Here is a 19,472-nt window from a genome sequence, read left to right on the forward strand (position 1 = left end):
TTATTTCATAGCCACAAGCTATGTGAATTATATTTCATATAATTATAGATTTTAACTATTTAATAACTAAAAGTTATATAGAAAATTTTTTATAATCAGAAGTTATGAAAAATATGCATAATCTTCATAACCAGATGTTATATAGTAAATTATAAAATTACAAATACATAGACGAAAGCTATGCATAAGATCCCTAATTACTTTTTAATTATATTATATAACTAAAAGTTATATAAAATAACATTATATGGCCAAAAGTTTTATAATAAATAGTTCATAGTCTTTAGCTATATACAAATCCAAAATTACAAATACATAGCCAGAAGCTATGTATATAACTCATAATTATTTGTTTTTAATTATACAATATAATTGGAAGTTATACAAAATAATATTATATAACCAAAAACTATAAAATGAATAATTCATAGCTTGAAGTTATGCACAAATCTACACAATGAATAGTTCATAACTTGAAAATATGCACAAATTTACATAAAAAAAAAAAAAAAAAGTTCATAGCCTAAAGCTATGTACAAATTTAAATATTTTTTTATTCTGATAAAATAATCATAGCCTGAAGCTATGAAAGATATCAACTTTTAATTTCTTTTAATTATATTATGTAACTGAAGGTTAAACATAAATAGTTCATAGTCTAAAGTTATGCATAAATTTACATTAAAAAAATACTTCATAACTTAAAGTTATGTACAAATTTGTATATTTTCTTGTTTTGCTAAAATAATCATAACTCAAAGTTATAAAAAAATATTGGCTTTTAATTTTTATTTCGTATTCACTTATTTTTCACAATAAGAATTATGGAAAATAATTTTTATTAACAATTGTTTCATAGCCAAAAGCTATGCATATAATTTCTAATTCCCCTGTACAACCAAAAGTTATACAAAACAAAATTGTCAATGAATAACTATGTATCTAGAAGATACATAATTTTTTTTTTTTAATTTTGTTATATAACCAGAAGTTATATCATAACATAATTGTAAATTATTTAATGTTATTATAACATAACTTAAATTTTAATTATTCATAGCTTGAAGCTATGAAGAAAAAGTTAGTAAATTAATAATTGTTAAAACTTATATAGCCAGAAGCTATATGAAAATATATATATTATAAATTTATATTATATAACCAGAAGTTATATTATTATTATTATTATTATTATTATTATTATTCACAACCCAAAGTTATGAAAAGAAGAAAATTAATATTCTTTGTGCGAATCAAAGATTATTTCAAAGTTGTTAATATGTACTTTCTTATAGAAGCTATAGAGAACAAAATTGTTAACTAACAATTTTGTACAACTTTATGAAATTTATATAACTAAAAGTTATAATGAAATATATTATAGTCTGAAGCTATGATAATAAACATATAGATAATATTTACATATTATCAAAAGATTATTATTTTGTACATCAAGTTATCCAAATAGGTAAGTGTTTGATAGTTTTTATAAATTTCTATTATTAGAAGTTATACTATCATTAGTAGAAAATTTTACATATAGATGTGGGATTTCAGATCACATGAAAGTATGATATTTTTGTATTAGAGGTGATAGTTTGGTATTTTTTTTATTCTAGTTGTTTAATACACAATAATCTTTTGATTTAGAAAATTGAGATTTTTTTTTTATACATGTGAAATATATGACTTGGTCATATGATTAATAAATTGATTTTGCATGTCAATTTTCTTTATAACATGTTTTTATGATTGAAAATTTTTGAGTTAATAAAATTATATATATTATCGCCTGTTGCTACATATGGTATTTTTATTAATGCAATAATTTCATTATCCAAAAATAATTTTGAAATTACAATAGGTTCAACTATTGTTCTCAATATATTATGTTATATCTTTACATATATGTTTAGATGAATTTGTAGTATTTCAATTAAAGTTTTGAGACAATAAGATGTTTTAAATCATAATATGTTATCTTGAAATTTTGATTTATAAATTAATTTTTGCACATTGATTTAAATCATAATAATATTTTGAATAAAATTATTAATCTATCACTACAATTAGTTTGATTATTGAAATACTTCATAGTTATTTCATGTATAAATTGCTCCATATTTACAAAATCAAATGTGTGAGATATTTAAGAAATATATAACTTTAAATTATATTTTCCATATTTGTTTTATTGTATTATATATGCTTTCATTGCTTTTACACAACTTATTAAGTTAAGTCATCATCGATGATTGATATTTTTCCATTGATTTTAACTCTTTCTCTATGATAATATTTCTTCAACTCCATAAATGTGAGGTCTTTATGACATGTTTTATGACTTGTTATTTTGACAAAACTCTTGTCTCATTAATTGTACAACATTGATTACAAACAATGTTAATACTACATCAGGTGATAGAAACCTGATTAAAGGCTCCAGAAGAACTTATACTATGTCACTAATAGTATTTGATTCCATGTGAAGACACTTTATACGATGTTAAATCCACAAGAATCTTGTAAGACCAACTTGGTCCCTCGGGGTAAAAAGTCGTATGAATGTACATTATAAAACCAAAAGTTTTTATTTAGTGACTAGTCTACCTATACACTTGAAAGATAGAATGACATGTTGTGCAGATTATCATTTTAATGAAACAATTTTCTCGCTGTTAGGGGGAAAAGAGCCAATTCCAGAAGAACAATGTGAAATTATGCATTGATTTTGACTTATCTTGATCCTCGTACTAATCAATGTGAATTGGAAGTTCAAAAGATTATTTATTTGCAAGAACTTGCAAATCAACTACCAAATACTTTCACTGACCTAGAATATTCCAGTACGAATTGATGTCTCTAAAGAACGATTAAATAATGAGTCTAAGACACATTTGAAGCATGATAGACTCTAAAAAGGCTTACATTCCCTAGAAGAGGAAAACACAAGGAAAAATATATAAAATGTGACACTCTCGAAGAAGTTGCATATAAAGTGAGTTATTAAAATGATTTATCAGTCTCAAACAACCCCTAAAGAGGCACATTTTAAACAAGTAGCGCTATAAGAAGCATATGTTTTACAATTAGTTCCTGAAAAGGTACAAATAGCTTCTATTGATGATATCTCAATTATTTACTTATTTATGGAGAAAAATAGGATTAAAATGCTCTTGTCATTGACAATATATTTTCTTTCCAAATAGTTATTGACATCATAAGAAATGATGAGGATCCCAAATAGTTTCTGCAGAAGCCTAGTATTGAATACGAGGAAACATATTCTCTTATAATGGATGCAACCATATTTAGATATCTAATTTGTTTAACAGTCTTAAAAGGATTGAATTTGCGTCTCATGGATGTCGTTACTGCATATTTACATGGATTTTTAGATAATAGCATATATATATATGAAAATCCCTTAAAGATTTCAAATGCCTGAAGCAACTAATTCAAAACATTGTAGCATATACTCACTTAAACTACAAAGATCCTTGTATCAATCAAGCAATCCAAAGACATGTGGTTCGATCACTTCAATGAATATTTGAAGTGAGAAGTATGTATGTATTACCTTATTTGTCTATACATATTCATTATGTTGAATATTTGCAATTATTATAGTATATGTGGAATATTGAATTTTGTTGGAACTCCTGAAGAGCTTATAAAAATAGTTGACTATTTGAAAAGTAAATTTGAAATGAAAGATTTTAGAAAACAAAATTTTTCCTTGGCCTACAAATTGAGTACTTTTCAAACGAAATATTAGTTTATTAGTCAACATATACAAAGAAAGTCTTGAAGCACTTTCATATGGATAAATCACATCCACTAAGTTCTTTGATGATAGTTCATTCACTTGAAGTGAAAAAAAGACCTCTTCTGTCCTAAATAAGATAATGAAGAACTACTTGGTCCAAAAGTACCATATTACAGTGTTATTGGTGCACCAATGAATCTTACAAATTATACACGACTAGATATTGCATTTCTTATTAATTTACTTGTGAGATATGATTCTACACTAACTCAGAGACATTGGAATAAAATCAATCATGTACTACAATAACATGGGTATATGTTATTCTGAATTATCAAAATCTTAATTGTTTGAATATGTAGATGCTGACTATCTTTTAGAACTCCACAAAACTTGATCTCAAATGATGGAAACATTTGAGATATATATATATATATATATATATTTATCTATGGTAGTACGACAATATCGTGGAGATCAATCAAGCAAATAATGGAAACATGTGGACTACCCTTTATCAGAGGTAATGCTACCTAGTTAATAATGTTGCACACATTGTACAGATTAAGAAATGATACTTTAAGGGTGATAGAATTAAGCATATCTCGCCCAAGTCTTTTACTTTCATTAACTCTAGAAGAGTGGCGAAATTGTTATTCGACGAATAAAATCAAGTAACAATTTAGTAGATCTATTCACAAAGACATTGTCAACTGCAATACTCAAGAAGTTCATTGGAATACGCCGACTCAAAGATCTTCATGTTGTGCTACTAGAGAAAATATAATCATGTCAACATGAGAGGAAGCTAATTGATAAGAATATCACTACGCTATACTTTTTTTTTCCCTTGGTTTTGTCCCACTGGGTTTTATTGACAAGGTTTTTAATGAGACAATTGTAGTAATCCAAAAGAATATTGTACTATTTTTCATTCACTAGGGTTTTTCCCATAGGGTCTTTCCTAGTAAGGTTTTAATGAGACATATTCTTATGATTATCCAAAGGGGAGTGTTATAAAATATGAGATTCTGTACCATTATGGTAACTTGTGAACGATCATCCATAAATATATTTTGTAAGTCCCTATAAAATGGAAGGACCCCTAATGAAATTCTATTGAGTTTTCCCGTGCATTCTATTATCTCTGTCTTGCTTTCTTTTTCTCTTACTTTGTTTTAAAATAAAAATATTTTATTAAATAATAAATTATAGCATGATTTTTAATTAATAGTAATCATGAGAGAGATTTAACACTTTTTTAACAACAAATATTGAGGTATAATATAATATATATATAGTTTAAATAAACATTTTTCATTATATATTTTTTTCTTATGCAAATCAAATATGAGCATGATTTAATAAATACCAAAAATATATTAGACTTTTTGCACCAAAAATATTATCTTAAACCAAGGAATTCATACTTGGATGGTGATTCAAGATCAACCTCATCAAAACATTATATTCCCTAAGGAGGTTCTACTCAATGGAAACTCTCTTTAATGAAACTTTAACTTTACCTAGTCATGATCAAGAAACCATGGGTTTCACTTGGTGGGTCTGGAATGTCCAACTTATCAATTTATTCGATAAACTACTTGAGGCTCATGTAGTCCATACCCAATTAATCATATGTTGATATAATCTCCAAGAATATCATGTCCCATTAAAAATGAAATTTTAGGACATACATATGTCTATATCTATGCATATCATATCTTATTTAATTCCAACTTGTGATGGCAATGTTACTAACTATTAAGTATCATTTAGATTCCATGGCTAGAGAAAAAGAAGGCAAAGAAGTCATAAATTCAAAATAAATAAATAAATTATATATACAACATCACATTCTAATTTTTGATAGTTCAAAGTCTAAGGTTGCAATATTTGAAAGCGGCAAAAGTGTGAAAAACTGCAGCAAAAACTTGTGGGAAAGATAATGTTAAAGAGAGAAAACCCTAAACAATGGAGGCAAACAATAAATACTTGGACTGACCCTTCTGTCCAATGCTGCATTTAACAGTGCTCTTGCTGATTAATTATTAATTCGATTCCCTTCTAGCTAGCTAGATCTTTTTTCTTTTCCTTCATTGAAATCTTGTATGAGAGTGAATCGGATGTTTGCTGCACCAATCCATGAGGCTCTTGACACCAAGTTCCTCAGACCGGATAAGAGCTTATTATACTCCAGAGAAAACCTCAAGCGCCGCTTCCTCCTTCGCGCCCTCCTCTTCGCCGGAAGCACCCTTGTGACAGCAGCCTTTCCCTTCATGTCTGACTTTGTCGACTTATTTGGATCATTCACACTTACCACCCTAACCTTTGTTTTTCCAAGCATGATCTTCATCAAGGTAAATATATGAATATTTATATATACTAAGACCCCACATATGAATTAAAATAATTGATCATGAACATCATATATCACTGTTACAGGTTGAGGGAAAGACGGCTAGAATTGAGAAGAAGGTGTGGCACTGGGCCAACATAGTTGTTTTTTCCCTGCTTGGAGTAGCGACCACCGTCTCTGCTCTTCGGTTGATAGTTAACAATGTTCAGAACTACCATTTTTTTGCAGACACTTGAACACATAGATTGATTAACCGGTGTAATAGTATATGATATAGCCATTTTACAATAAATTTGTACTCGCTGGAGAGCAATATATGCTTCTGTTTCTCTGCCTGATCAATGAAGACTTTGAAAGAGTTCAATTCCATTCGTTGCTAAAATTCAATTGAGTTTTAAATGAGATGGATCATGGATGGTGAAGATGAGATCGAATAGTATACAACTGCAACTTAGCCGGTTTAGTTTATTAGAAGGCTAACCCATTTCAAATAATTAATGGGCGATGCCGTTTTGAAGGAGATTGATTGGAAAATGTAAGCGACAACGTTTTGAAAAGGATCAAGAAAACGATTTACTTGTCGGAGAAAGTCAAAAGCCTTCGGTTTGATTTATAACTTTCTGATGAGAAATTCAAAACGACGTCTTGCAGTTTTCTGCGTTTCCAGCAGTAAGGCCACTATCACAGAGGACGAGAGATTGGGACTGGGTATAAAAATTGAAGCAGCTAATCTGATCCTCTCAAAGAAGAGATCGAGATTTACGAAGGAGAAACCATAAACCCACATCATGGATTACTTCATATTGAAGTTTTTCTAGCGACCGATTTTGCCTGAAATCTGTTTGATGAATGTCCGAAAGCAATGCTTTCCTTCACAACACCTCTGTTTTTACTCGTTCATTCGCTTGATGATTTTGCCTTTTCTTTTTCTGGGCTGTTTTGTTTTTGCCCTTGTGATTTGCTCAGACAGTGTTCTGATGTGGGGTGCAATCCGTTTAGCAAGGATGCTCCGTTTAAAGTACAAGTGTCTCAAAAGATGGGTTTAATCTCTTTAGAAACCAAAAGTATTTCCTGTAGAAGTTGTTGATGGTGGTCGGCAAACTACTTGATCAATTCATGGCCAAGCCACTCATGGCTTCTTCACATGGAAATGATCCAAATATGAGAATTAAATTCTTAAGTAATCTCCATGAATAATAAGTAGATTAAAGGAAACATTAATGGTGTAAATAGCACCACAGATGTGCTGAGACAATGCAAATCTGATTGATCTACTGCATTATCAAGAAAAATGATAAAGAGGCGTAGATCAAGGCCACCATAGTTTGTGCCATGAAGTGTAAACATTAAACAACATCAAACTAACATCACACCACATTATAACAGGAGCACACATTAGAGAAATCTGTATCCAGAGAGGGCTGTTCAAGCAAATTTTGGGAGAGAGTACCTTGAGGACAAGCCATGAAGATTATGACCCATGAAAGTCTTGTCCACGCATTTTATAGGAGGTGGGCTGACTTGCGCGAAGAGATAATTACCAGCGAACAGCTCATTCATATGAGCCTGGCTATCCTTGAACCTCTTCAAGGCCTTACTCCATGTGACCCTAAGTGCAGAGAAAAGCCTATCTTTTCTTCTTCTGAAGAACCTCTTCAAGCCTGCAATCCGGATCCTTGGCCGCTTCTTACCAGTTAACTTCCTAATCTTTGACCAATTCCTCATCCTTCTGAATGCTCTCTCCTCTTCTGCATCCTCATCAAACCCACCTACATTTCTGAGCCTTTGATAAGAAAACTTGGTCACTGAAGCCATTTCAATGGCAGATACTGATGATTTTAGCAGAAAGTAAACAGAGCCCAGATGAGCTTATGAAGCAAACACAGATGGGTTCCCTTTCCTTTACCTTCACGGGGATCTCACAGTTTTTGGTTTTTCTTTAATTTCTAAGTCAAGAGACAAGCTTCAGAAACTAGTTGAGTGTATTAAATGCAAACAATGGGAGCTGGAATTGTTGGTAATGATGGTTGGTTACTTGTACTGAAACTACTATACCATTTTGCCATTAATTAATCTCACTCAGGTGACATGTGAGTTCTCACCTGCACATTGGTTTCTTTAAATGGTTTAATACAACTGTGTTACCCTCAAGCCTTGGAGGCATTACCATTTAAGGGCTACCCAACTTTATATTAGTGCTAATGATGGTAGCTTTGTTTCAACTAGTAAGCGTGCAAACTTAGGCACCGTAGATTACATCTAACAGCAAAAAAACGTAGTACCTGAAGCACGAGCAATGTATGCATTGCAGTTAATATCAATGGTGAACAAACGTGAAGAGCAGGAAGGGTTGGCTGATGGGTACAACGCCACTGTGCTGTTGTCCACGCAAGCTCTCATGTGGGCAGTACATAAAGAGCCTAAGAGCCTACTTCAAGTCCAGGGAACGTCGATAGCAGAGATGTAAATTTTGGCTATAAGCCCCTAAGTAGAACCTCCTTAAGGGGATTGCACAACACCAATCTCATCAGTCCTTGCTAACACACTAAAACTTAGGCACCACATTAAAAAGATATCATTCCCATAGAATTATGTAGATTACAAGTTTATCAATTTGAAACCATTTTATGAAATGAATTCCAGTTGTTATTATATAATCAATTGGAATATCTACTTTGTCAGGACCAGGGGTAAATGCACTGATTGAAAGCTGTGCCCCTCTATTGACCAGCTTATTTGGCACCACACCCTTCTTCAGATTAATGGCACCCAATTCTACTAGGATAAAGTCAGTTTTACCAAACAACTGAAGACATTGATGGAACATATATACTTTGCTTCGGTTTCTTTTCATTTTAACGTAAGTTGTATGTATCCTTTGGTGGGGCTAGATTTAGAAAAGCTCTATCCTAAACTACCCCTTTCCTACTTTAAGAAAAGAAAAATAAAGGAACATCAAGCATGTATGATCCTAATCCACTGAGAAATACTGGGGATCCCCCCATTGATGACTGTAAGCATGTAATAACCAGAGGGTGCAACATTAGGAGATGGAGGAGCCTCCAGAGCTGCATTGATCCAACCATCCTCACCCCTCACCATGCTCTTGCACCTGAGTTTCAGCATCCTTTGGTTCATTGAAATGGAGTGTGTCGTGAATGGTGGTGCATATGCACTGAACTCCACTGTCTTGCTCGGCTTCCTCCCCAGCCAGAATCGAACAGAAAAGCCTTCGCCATACCTTACTCCTCCATTAGTGCCACTTCCATAGTGTATTGACACATTGCCTGGCCTTGTGTTGTGGTATTGTCTGTCCATGTAGGCTGGAACAAAGGCCTGTAATCTCAGCTCAGTTGGGTACCTCACATTTCTGAAGGTGTACTTGTTGTTGGGGTTACTCCCAGCAACTAGAACTCTTCCATCAGGTGTGAGAATGGCTGAGGAGTGATACATTCTTGCTATTTTCGTGGACTTCAAGACTGAAAACCTCCTTCCAAGGGTTTTCTTGGGTTTGTATAGGTAAGGTTGGAGAGAAGGATCTGCAGCATTCTTCCATCCAGCACAACCACGTTTTGCACCATTGATGATGAGAATATCCCCAGTTGGGAGGATGAGCATGTCGTTTAGGAGACGAGGTCCTGGCATGTTTTCCATGTTCCACTTGTGTGTATTTCCTGTAATCACCATCCTCCCACAAGAGCTCAAACCCTTCAAGAACTTGCCCTGTCCTGCAGCTTGATGAGCTCCTGACGCAGCACCTCCACACACCATGACTTCCACCTTGTGGAACTGGTCTCCGTGGTCTAAAGGGAGAATCACCGATGACCCACTGCTTGGATAGTTCCTTGAACCAGCACCAGGAATTCGAGGGAAGCTCTTCACCACCCTGTTTCGTTTATAGTTCAAGAGGATTGAATCCCGGTTGGCAAAAATGAACAAGTTGCCATCTGAGGAGAGGTGAACAAAAGGGTAGAGATTGTTTCCCCCTTCATTTTTGTTTGTAGTCCGGTGCAAGAAGGGAAGATCAAAGGATCTGTGGTTTGAGTGTAGTTTCGGCACGAATTCGTAACTAAAAACTTGTCTTCCCCCAACAACGACAGCCCTATCCTTCTCTGGGAGTATTTGGCTTGAAGCATACCATCGGTCATCAGACAGCAATGTCTTTGACTGCCTCCAATCACAGTGGCCATTCTCACAAGGCCGGAAGTACCGGATTCTACGAGAACCCCTGCCATATCCACCCGTCTGAAGAAGGGTTCCATTGCTCAAGAAGGAACCTGAAGAGCACCAGGGATCAGTGTCAAGCCTTAGAGGCCTAACTTTGTTAAGTGACATATCATACTCAACAGAGTGAGCAAAGCAGGACCAGTCTGTCAAATCATGCTGAGTATTCATGCACCTTGTTCCATTATACCTTCGACGGAGTCCATAACCCGACTGGCCCACTCCAATTTGATCGAATATTATTACGGTGCCATGATGGGTTAAGGCCATATGCATACCCACCACACCAGTGTTGTTCAGGAGAAGCTGCCATTTCCCTTTCTTCCCTCCTGAGGAACCTGCAACTGCAGTGCAAAAACAAACACAATGCAATAACAAAAAAAGCACAACAACCATGAGCTTGAAAGCAAGAGGAAAGTGTTTCTTGTCCTCCATTGAGAGAGGGATGGGCATTGAGAAGAAGAGGAAGAAGCTAAAATTTATACTGGAGTGTGTTTGGTTGAATCCGAAGTGCATGGGAGTCATGCTTTCTGGAGTCACCTAAAAGATCTCCCATTTTTTTGGGGAATGAATCTTGGCTGATACAAACCGAATCGCCCTCCTAGTCTTCCTCTTCTCCAATATAAAACTCAAAAAAATAAATGAAAAGAATAAAAATGAACTCAGGGATATTCTATTTTCCATCAAGGGAAATCCACAAAGAGCCATATAAAGTAGAAGCATATGGTATCATGAGATGTGGGTTGAGCTAATAAACTGGATTACTTGCTTCCTCATGGCCTCAGGACAAGAAAATGCAGAGATGTACCAAGAGCATGTTCTGTTGGAGTTCACCAAAAGCAGCCTGAATTCAAGAAACATGGAACAAAATCAGGGCCAGTTTCCATCTAGGTATGTGCTAGGCCCACCTAGTTATGCAAATGATCATGGTGCTAATATGCTATACACCTGGTATAATATTATTTTAAGGCCTCATTCAAGATCTCATCAGTGTATCCCTCTTCAATATGCCAAGTCCATTGGCTCCAATCACTGGTCTTGATGCAAGAGATTCTCTCCAGAGAGCGAACTCTTCTGGATGAAAATAAAAAGCATGCCTAGTATTGATATGGCCCATGTTCCCAGAAAGTGAATATACAGAAACTTAGAGTTGGAGTTCAGAAATAAGGATGCCAATCATTCAATTTGGTGAACTATAGGCTTATTACAGCGTTTCTGATGTCAAAATGGAATCCTAATTCAACTATCAAACCAGACATTTGCAACAGAATGTTCTGTAACTCACTTCAAGTTCATAACATCATCACACTAAGTATCGAGAAACATGCCTATAGGTCAACAAACTAATAAATATGTACAGAGTAGAGAATTTATTCTGGCTGAATCATGAATTCATCAGCATCCAAAACCACATTAATCGCCTGGAGGACTTGATAAGAACTTGCAGTCTGAGAAGTTTAGCTTACAGCAGTTTGGCATCCCCGAGAAGACTAGATACCAATTAATAGAGCTTTATCCTAGTTTGGATGGGGCTCCGGCAAATGGGGCATAAGTCAAGGTCGGGTCCACATTCACAGCATGTCTGCAAATAAAAAAAACACTACCTCTAAGGTTTGTTCTTTCATTGATGCTTCAAAAAGGAAATACAGATGCACATCTTATTACCTGATGCCCACAACCGAAGGCCATGTCTTTTTTATTGGTAAGACAAATGGGACAAACCTGTCAGGAAGGCATAAAAGGGAAAAATCAATATTCTTTACATTGATTCAAGATCTTACAAATCACAAGGTTCATAACAAGAATATATATATATATGGATCAAACTGACTAAAGTATTGATTCAGTGGCATTAGTGCTAGGATAATAAAGAAAAGAGATTAAGAGAGTAGGCAGATACAGTCTTCGGGAAAGTAGGAGTGTGCATACATTATTATCTGCCAATGAACTTGCAGGTGCAGAAGTGTGAATTGATGCACTATGTTGATCAGAGGAAGGTGCACTTGGTTGGAAGCTGCTTGATTGCGGAGGTTTTGAGTAGCTGAAAGAATTTGCACCATAAAGAGGAGGGGGGAGAGGGACCCTGTCTATAGCCTTCCCCCTGTGAGAACTGATGGGCAATGAAAAAAAAGAAATACATAAATAAAAATTGCAATTAAGGCCTTGCCCATAATGGAATAGCAGAGCGCCGAAAGTCCAGAAAAGTTAAATTGTTACCCCAATATATTAAGCTCCATTGTTGCTTTATACTGAGAGGGTATTTCCATTAAGGCTGAAAGAGCAAACTCTGTTTCTTTTCTGGATCTATCCATATTCTTTGACATAATCTCTGTAAAATTTACAAACTGAAAGGAAAACAAATAAAAAGAGGTCTGAAACACCACACATACACCCAATACTTCTTGAATATGCATCGACTGAAAATAAGACGAAACGATCTAATTCCAAAATAAGAGCAAAGATGAAGTCCAACTGCTGCCTAGTAATACTTGCCTGGAAATTATCAAAGGCTCGGGCAGGCATGTTATCATCAAATTCCTTCATCATATCCCATGGTCCATCTCCAACCCCAACTAATATTATTGACAGCGGATACTCACTGAAATTTGGAAAAAAGGCATATTGGAAAGAGTTTTGGTAAAGAAATATCACTAAACAGAATCAACCTAAAATTTACCTTGCTTTCACAATGGCTTCAACAGTTCTCTTTTCCTGAGGACTTAGCTGGCCATGCTCAGTATCTACACTTCTTGTCACCTATTACAATCCATAATTGAATGGATTTACATGCCCAATCTGAAGTTGCAGTAGAAGAATCACACACATAGTGGACAATCCAGCTATAGTGGCTTATTGGGATGTGGTTACACTTTAGCCAGTTGATACTGTATTTATTGCATGTAATACTTCTGATTTCTTTGACCAACCTTACAGATTTAACATTAACATGGCAATTTTTACCTTTTTGTTTAGCAATCATTATTTTGGCTTCCTGAAAACAACTCATGAATTGCAAGAGATTCAAGTTGGTTTTTATTCAATACTAGGACAACAGTTCACCTTATATGCAGCATTTGAAACTATGAGACCATGTTCATTTGAAACATGTGTGCTGTCAAATCAGGGATTAATTGTGTCCACGTTAATCATGCAAATTAATGTTAAGAAAGCAAAAAAACCAAATGACACCAATAACATCCAGACAAGATATGGAAATACCTGACCATCAGCTATTATCAATAAAACATGATACTGGCCACCACTTTGCTCAACAATAGTGATGGCCATTTCAACGATGGGAGCAAAAGATGTTGGTCCTGTCTCAGGAAAAAGGAAAAAAAGAGGGGTGTCAAAAATAGAAGCTGAAAGAAGCAACCAGAAAAGGCATAATAAAGAAAATAAAGAAATTGAATCACAACCTGCAAGTCGTAGATGAGGGACTAATTCTCTATAGCGTTTCAAGACTTCCTCAAATCCATTACAAAATCTCTCATCTGAATAGAAACTGAAGACATCTCGATCATGCGTCGATGCTGTCAATGTATGGAATCAAATAAAATCTGAGTCATTAAGAGAATAAATCTTAAGTAACTGCTACAAATCTTTCTGAGAAAATACCATCTCCAAATCCAAAACAGGGAATCAAGTTATCATCATCAAACTTAGACAATGTTTTCCCAATGATTGATATTGCTTGCTCATAGGGATTTTGATCATCTCCAACATGATGCAAACTTCTCCGATAGAATGATCTTGCACCTGATAACAAAGCTAGGTAAGTCTGTCACAGTTTTAATGGGTAAATAGATTTCTAGGCACTCGGAAAACAGCAAACCTGTCCACTCGTTACTCTTTGTGAAATCAATGCCAACAATGAGGTTTGAGGACTCCAGGCCTGCCTGTGCCAGGGCACCAGTAACCTGTGGGGAAACAAGAGAACTGAACAACATCATTATTCTTAGGGATAAAAAAATACAATTAGTATCATTGGCAAAGCATTATTCATATGACTGAATTATCTGGATTTTCTAACATTGAAGGATCATAGATATATTATCACAATAGCCAATGCTTGACTAACCAAAAAAGAAAAAAAAGAAATAAACAAGAGCAGTGAAATGCTGATGTACACAACGCTTATTTAGAATGCCAAGATCCTTGGACATATTCCTAGTGAGCGGGCATTCTAAGCATCATAACAGCATCATACAGATTGGCCATACTTCTCAATTTCAGAAATTATACCCATTAATTTATCAAAAAGAAAGACAAAACAAAGAACATTTCTTCTCACCTGATCCAGGGAATTGTAATTATCTTCTATTTTTGAATACTTCCTTTTGGACCCAGGGTTCTGGCCACCATAAGTTGGAGGTGGATGGTTATAATGCTGCTGTGGCAGGTAGCCTGGGGCTGGTTGAGCATATGGTATCTGTGACTGGTCATGATGACCCCATGAATATGAACTAGACCCTAAATGTGAAGATTGTCTCGAAATTGATCTTTTTGAACTTTTCCCACCCATCGACTCTATAATTTATGGAGATTCTGCAACAGCCAAAAATTTTGAAAAGTGAATAGCCAAATAAAAGCTCTGAAATTAAAGTAAACGGCTTCTAATGATATAAACCAACGATTTTGGTCCTTAAAATTGGGCCCATATCCCTACATAGTTGGGTGGTCCTCCACAGACGCTTAAACACCCCCCAGCTCCTATCCTGGTGAAAGAAGGATTTGACCCCAAGTCTCCATACAACCATGTGGAAACTTTACTACCATACAAACTAACAGCAATTTACAACTAAAATGACTAAAATCAGCACGATTATCTCACAAAAAGGTCAAGAAGACCATGCTCCCTTCTTAAGAAAAGGAGAAAGCCCACATTTTTAACACCTCTCTCTTCTTTCCTGTACTCAATAATTGGAGAATTAAATAGACCTTCACTACAAGTATGTTCAGCAATAGCAGAAAATTTAGAAGTGAGATTATTCAGTATAGGAATATTTACAATGTGGGGGTTTAGTTGGAAAAATACGAGGGAATTAATCCTGAGAAACGTTCAATCAAGCTGATAGCAAGAGAAAAAAAAAAAGTGTTTCAAGAACATATTGCAGATCTAGCATCAAGACCATTCAGGAATTCACGATTCACGGAATACACAGAATAAATTTTGGAATTTTCAAACACACGATAAGAATCCATCAGCGTAAATTCAGAGACTTCAAGAAACATTTGAGAATTTCCTTGCAATGTCTATGGCAGCATCTCATATATTGTCAGGCCAACATCATACAAGTAATTCAATGCTCTTGAAATCAAAACCCAGATCGGCTTTCTTTCGTAAAAAGTAAGTCATTTCAACAACGCAATCCCTCTTACCAACACCCAAGATCCAAAAACACCCAGAAGCTAAAGCAAGTGATGCATTTCCAGAAAAACTTCAAAACCAATTTGTTTCCCCCCAAAATAATTCCAGAAAAACACTTCCCCGGGACAAAACAACCATAAATCACAAAAATTCAGAACACCGACAAAGGAATATGAACCTTTAGCAGAAATAGTAGACCATCAGAAGTCACCTCAAAGAGAAGAACTGAAACTCTGCAACATGAAGTCAGTGGTCGTAGAAGAAAAAACGGTGGGTACGTGGCTGTTGATACAGTAGAAAGTGGGCTTGAAGCGGCGTGTGATGATGTTAGGAGGTTGGTTTCGGGGAAGTTTCCAATCTTAAAAGAAGATAGTATTTCTCTTTGGTGATAGTGACAGCCGTACGCCACTGTGGAACCTGCTCTCCTTTAGTCCTCATCCCTTCATCCCTGTTGGCTTTGTTTTTCTTTTTTTTAATTACTGCGTGGAAGGTAGGTTTGGGGAATGGAATCCCCCCCCCCTCATGAATTTGGATTTTTTTGCATTTTTCCATTTTTTTTTATGTATTGAGGGTGAAAGATTAGATGAAAGAAAAGGCCTGAAAAAGAAATAAGTGATAGTGAAATTCAGATGGTGTCCCTCTTTGACTTTTCTTACTTGAATATCTGAATATTTTATCTAAATATCTGAAGATAAAAATTTGAACTTTCAAATTTTAGGTTTTAATTACCGTTTTTGCATTCAAACAAAATATTTGAAAATAAGAGTTCAGAAAATGCAAATGCTCCACACCTCAAAATATGATATTTTTTTGTTCCAATGGTTTGGCGTTACATGAATACCAAGAAATAATAAAAATATTAAAAAATAATAATAAGGTTAATAGAGGAATGCAATTGTAAATGAAAGTTTATATGAATTTGGATTATATGCCATGATACAAATCTAAAAATTTTTAAATTAAAAAAAAATAGTTAGTTAATTATTATTGTAATATGGTGATTTTTTTTCTAGGAAAATATAAATGCACAAATTTACATCAAATTATATTATTTTTATTTACTTTATATTTTATATACATTCTTTCTAAATAAGTTAATGGTCCTATTACAACTTTCATATTTTAGTATTTTTACATTCTAGTCCAATCCTTTATACTCGTAACATTTTTTATGTTACAGTCACAATTTTTTATATCTTTTATACCTTAATCATATTTTTTTTATATTTTTGTACCTTAATCATATTTTTTTCTATCACAGTCACATTTTTAATATCCTAATTACATACTCCATATTTTAATGATTTTGTAAGGTCTATTAATTGATAATTTTAAATTTTTTTTCTTTTTTTTTCTAAATAGTTTTATTTAGTTATTACCTTAAAGTTTATTATTTGAATTTTAAAAAATTATTGAAGAATGTTTTTTTTTTTTAGATTTTATGGAGAAGATAAAGAAAAAGATAAAATTTAAATAGGATAAGAATATGAAAAAGTAATAAGATTATGATTTTTTTTTTTTAAGGTTAAAAGTAGGGTGAGGATGTGTGGAGAGGAAAAGGGAAGTTTTTTCCTGTCCCATCACTCTTTTTTTTTTTAATTTTCATTTTATTGACAAACCATTTATATCAAATGTTAAAATCCATTGACTCAATTTAAAATTTTGGTTGATAACCTGTAGATTTTCCCATGATAACACAAAAATATTTAATAGAGGAGTTCACTAGGTTGAATATCGAAAAAATAAACACAATACACTGAAAGAGCAATTAAATAAATAAGATTACTAAAAATAATTAAGAGTCTATTTAGTAACTGTTATTTAAAATAGTTTTAAAAATTGTTTTGAAAATTGTTTTTTGACATTTTATAAAATAAAAATCTATTTGTAAAGCTAAAATGTTTTTAACATATTTTTAAATATGTTTTAGAAATAATTTTTATATTTAGGATTTTATTTTTAATTCTTTTATATGTTTGTATATTTATTTTTTAAAACAATATTTAAAAAAATGAAATAATTAAAATATATTATTTAAAAACATCATATTTTCTATTCTTAGGAATAAAAAACTATTTTTTTGTTATCAAAGATTTGGTTTTTATTTTTTATCATGAACAACAAAAAACTATTTTAACAAATAACTACCAAACAAACCCTAAATCTTTTTATATTAGCTCATTAATGTTTCAATAAGTGAAAACTCCTTAATAGTGTATGTGGAGATGAGAAGGTTCTCTTAACAACCTCATCATCTTGTTTCTTCCAATCAAAATTATTTTACAAAGACTTGCCATATTAGAAAACAACTTGATTTTAGAGTGCACGTCTAGGTGAGGAGGATTCCCTAACATCATTTTTCTTCTCGTCCAAGTTATTTAGCAAAGGCTAAAAGGGATGAACTACAAGCAAGATTAAATATTATTAACTTCATAAAACAATATGAAATGTTTAATCAAAACATTTGAAATATATATCTTTCTATTAAAGAAGACGACAGTATGATAAAACTTGTGGGTGTTTGGTAAACCAAATTTATAATTTAAAGTGATTTAGAGCCCGTTTGGCAATGATTCTAATGGAAGTGTTTATTTTTTTATTTAATTTTAAATAAAATTTTCATACTTAATAGTGTTAAGTATTAGATTGTTTGTTTGTTTTTAATATTTTATTTCTATTAAACATTAAAAAGTAAATAAAAACCAACATAGTATTTTTTTTATTCAGTAAAATATTCATAATAAGTCATCAAAAAGTTTTTTTTTAAAAAAAACAACAACTTAAAATCTGAAAGCAAATTGCTTTCAATAAAAAGTTGAAAAAACAAATGTCCTTTCTCATCTTATTTCTCCATCACCTCGTTGAAAACCTGAACTCTAAGAGCGGTGTAGACCCCCATTTAGGGGCCTTTCTTGCAGTTGCAAATTTTGCCACGTGGAAGAGCTTTGCTCAACCACGTGTCTTCTTTTTTAGAAGACAGTGCAGAATCACATGGTGTTTTTGAAATGCCAATGGAAGGTTGACAGGTGGCATGAGGTTCTGAAGGTTGTTAGAGGGGCAAATCCGGGAGAGAGAAAAGTGATTCTGCAGATTAGTGGTGCTTTTGGGGTGGCTGTTGCTGCAAAGGCTGTTAGGAGGGCAAATCCGGGAGGAGGGAAAAAGAAAGAAAAGAAAAGCTGCAGGAGAGGGTGCTTTTGGAGGAGGCTGCCAACTGTAGGAACCGTGGGGGTGTGCTTTTCAGGGGGTGCTTTTCCAGAGAGAAAGGGAAATTCGTTTGGAGAAAAGGCAGAGAGAGCTTTCAGGGGAGGGGCTTTTTGTTTGGACATTTTTAGGGCAGCTGCTAGGGAGGACTGGAGGAAAAAGAAAAAAAAAAAAGAAATCCGAGAAGGGAGAGGACGGCAGGGAGCTTGAGTGAGGGGGAGGATTGAGGAACTTGAGAGAAAAAAGAGGTTTTAAGAGATAACCAGAGGGTGGAGAGGGATTTTTTTGAGGGGGAGCTTCCATTGCCGTTTGAGTTGAAGGAGAGTTTCTACGGGCTGGTTAGAGGGCAGCGAGTTTGAGTCCAGGACTGAGGTTGAGAAAGAGATTTTCAGGGAGAGTATTGAGGGAGCTAGGAGCAACAAGCTAGAAGGGGTGGTTGGTGATTTTGGCTGCTATTTTCTGGCAGAGAGGAGAAGAAACAAGTTTGAAGGTAAGCATCTCGGGAGTAAAAGGGGTTGCTCAGGTATGATTGCTACAAGCTTATGGAT

At 33.9% G+C, this 19,472-nt stretch overlaps 3 protein-coding genes across 5 annotated transcripts; 1 reads left to right on the top strand and 2 right to left on the bottom strand.

Annotated features, from left to right (window-relative positions):
* The first annotated feature begins 5,798 nt into the window (after positions 1-5,798).
* Positions 5,799-7,142, top strand: LOC117904536 (proline transporter 1-like). The gene is made up of 2 exons (XM_034817194.1): positions 5,799-6,129; positions 6,215-7,142. Exons 1-2 carry the CDS (start codon positions 5,881-5,883, stop codon positions 6,362-6,364), a joined length of 399 nt encoding a protein of 132 aa, XP_034673085.1. The 5' UTR covers positions 5,799-5,880; the 3' UTR covers positions 6,365-7,142.
* Positions 7,143-8,943: 1,801 nt separating this feature from the next.
* Positions 8,944-11,353, bottom strand: LOC117904533 (aldehyde oxidase GLOX-like). Its single transcript, XM_034817190.1, has one exon. The coding sequence runs from the start codon at positions 10,875-10,877 to the stop codon at positions 9,084-9,086; it is 1,794 nt and encodes a 597-aa protein (XP_034673081.1). The 5' UTR covers positions 10,878-11,353; the 3' UTR covers positions 8,944-9,083.
* A 149-nt stretch (positions 11,354-11,502) lies between these two features.
* LOC117904534 (E3 ubiquitin-protein ligase RGLG2-like) lies at positions 11,503-16,114 on the bottom strand. Of its 3 annotated transcripts, none has more exons than XM_034817192.1 (12): positions 15,935-16,114; positions 14,647-14,900; positions 14,188-14,272; positions 13,971-14,111; positions 13,772-13,885; positions 13,572-13,669; positions 13,030-13,109; positions 12,846-12,951; positions 12,570-12,697; positions 12,282-12,462; positions 12,018-12,074; positions 11,503-11,934 (listed from the first exon to the last, which is right to left on the bottom strand). In XM_034817192.1, the coding sequence occupies exons 2-12, from the start codon at positions 14,875-14,877 to the stop codon at positions 11,854-11,856; spliced, it is 1,302 nt and encodes a 433-aa protein (XP_034673083.1). In that variant the 5' UTR covers positions 14,878-14,900; positions 15,935-16,114; the 3' UTR covers positions 11,503-11,853. The 3 variants fall into 3 exon arrangements, with proteins under 3 accessions (XP_034673083.1, XP_034673082.1, XP_034673084.1); XM_034817191.1 differs by having other exon boundaries at positions 15,902-16,114; XM_034817193.1 differs by lacking the exon at positions 15,935-16,114 and adding an exon at positions 15,735-15,855.
* Between the last annotated feature and the right edge of the window lie 3,358 nt (positions 16,115-19,472).

This window comes from Vitis riparia, chromosome 17 (assembly GCF_004353265.1).
Source record: "Vitis riparia cultivar Riparia Gloire de Montpellier isolate 1030 chromosome 17, EGFV_Vit.rip_1.0, whole genome shotgun sequence".
Classification (NCBI taxonomy): domain Eukaryota; kingdom Viridiplantae; phylum Streptophyta; class Magnoliopsida; order Vitales; family Vitaceae; genus Vitis; species Vitis riparia.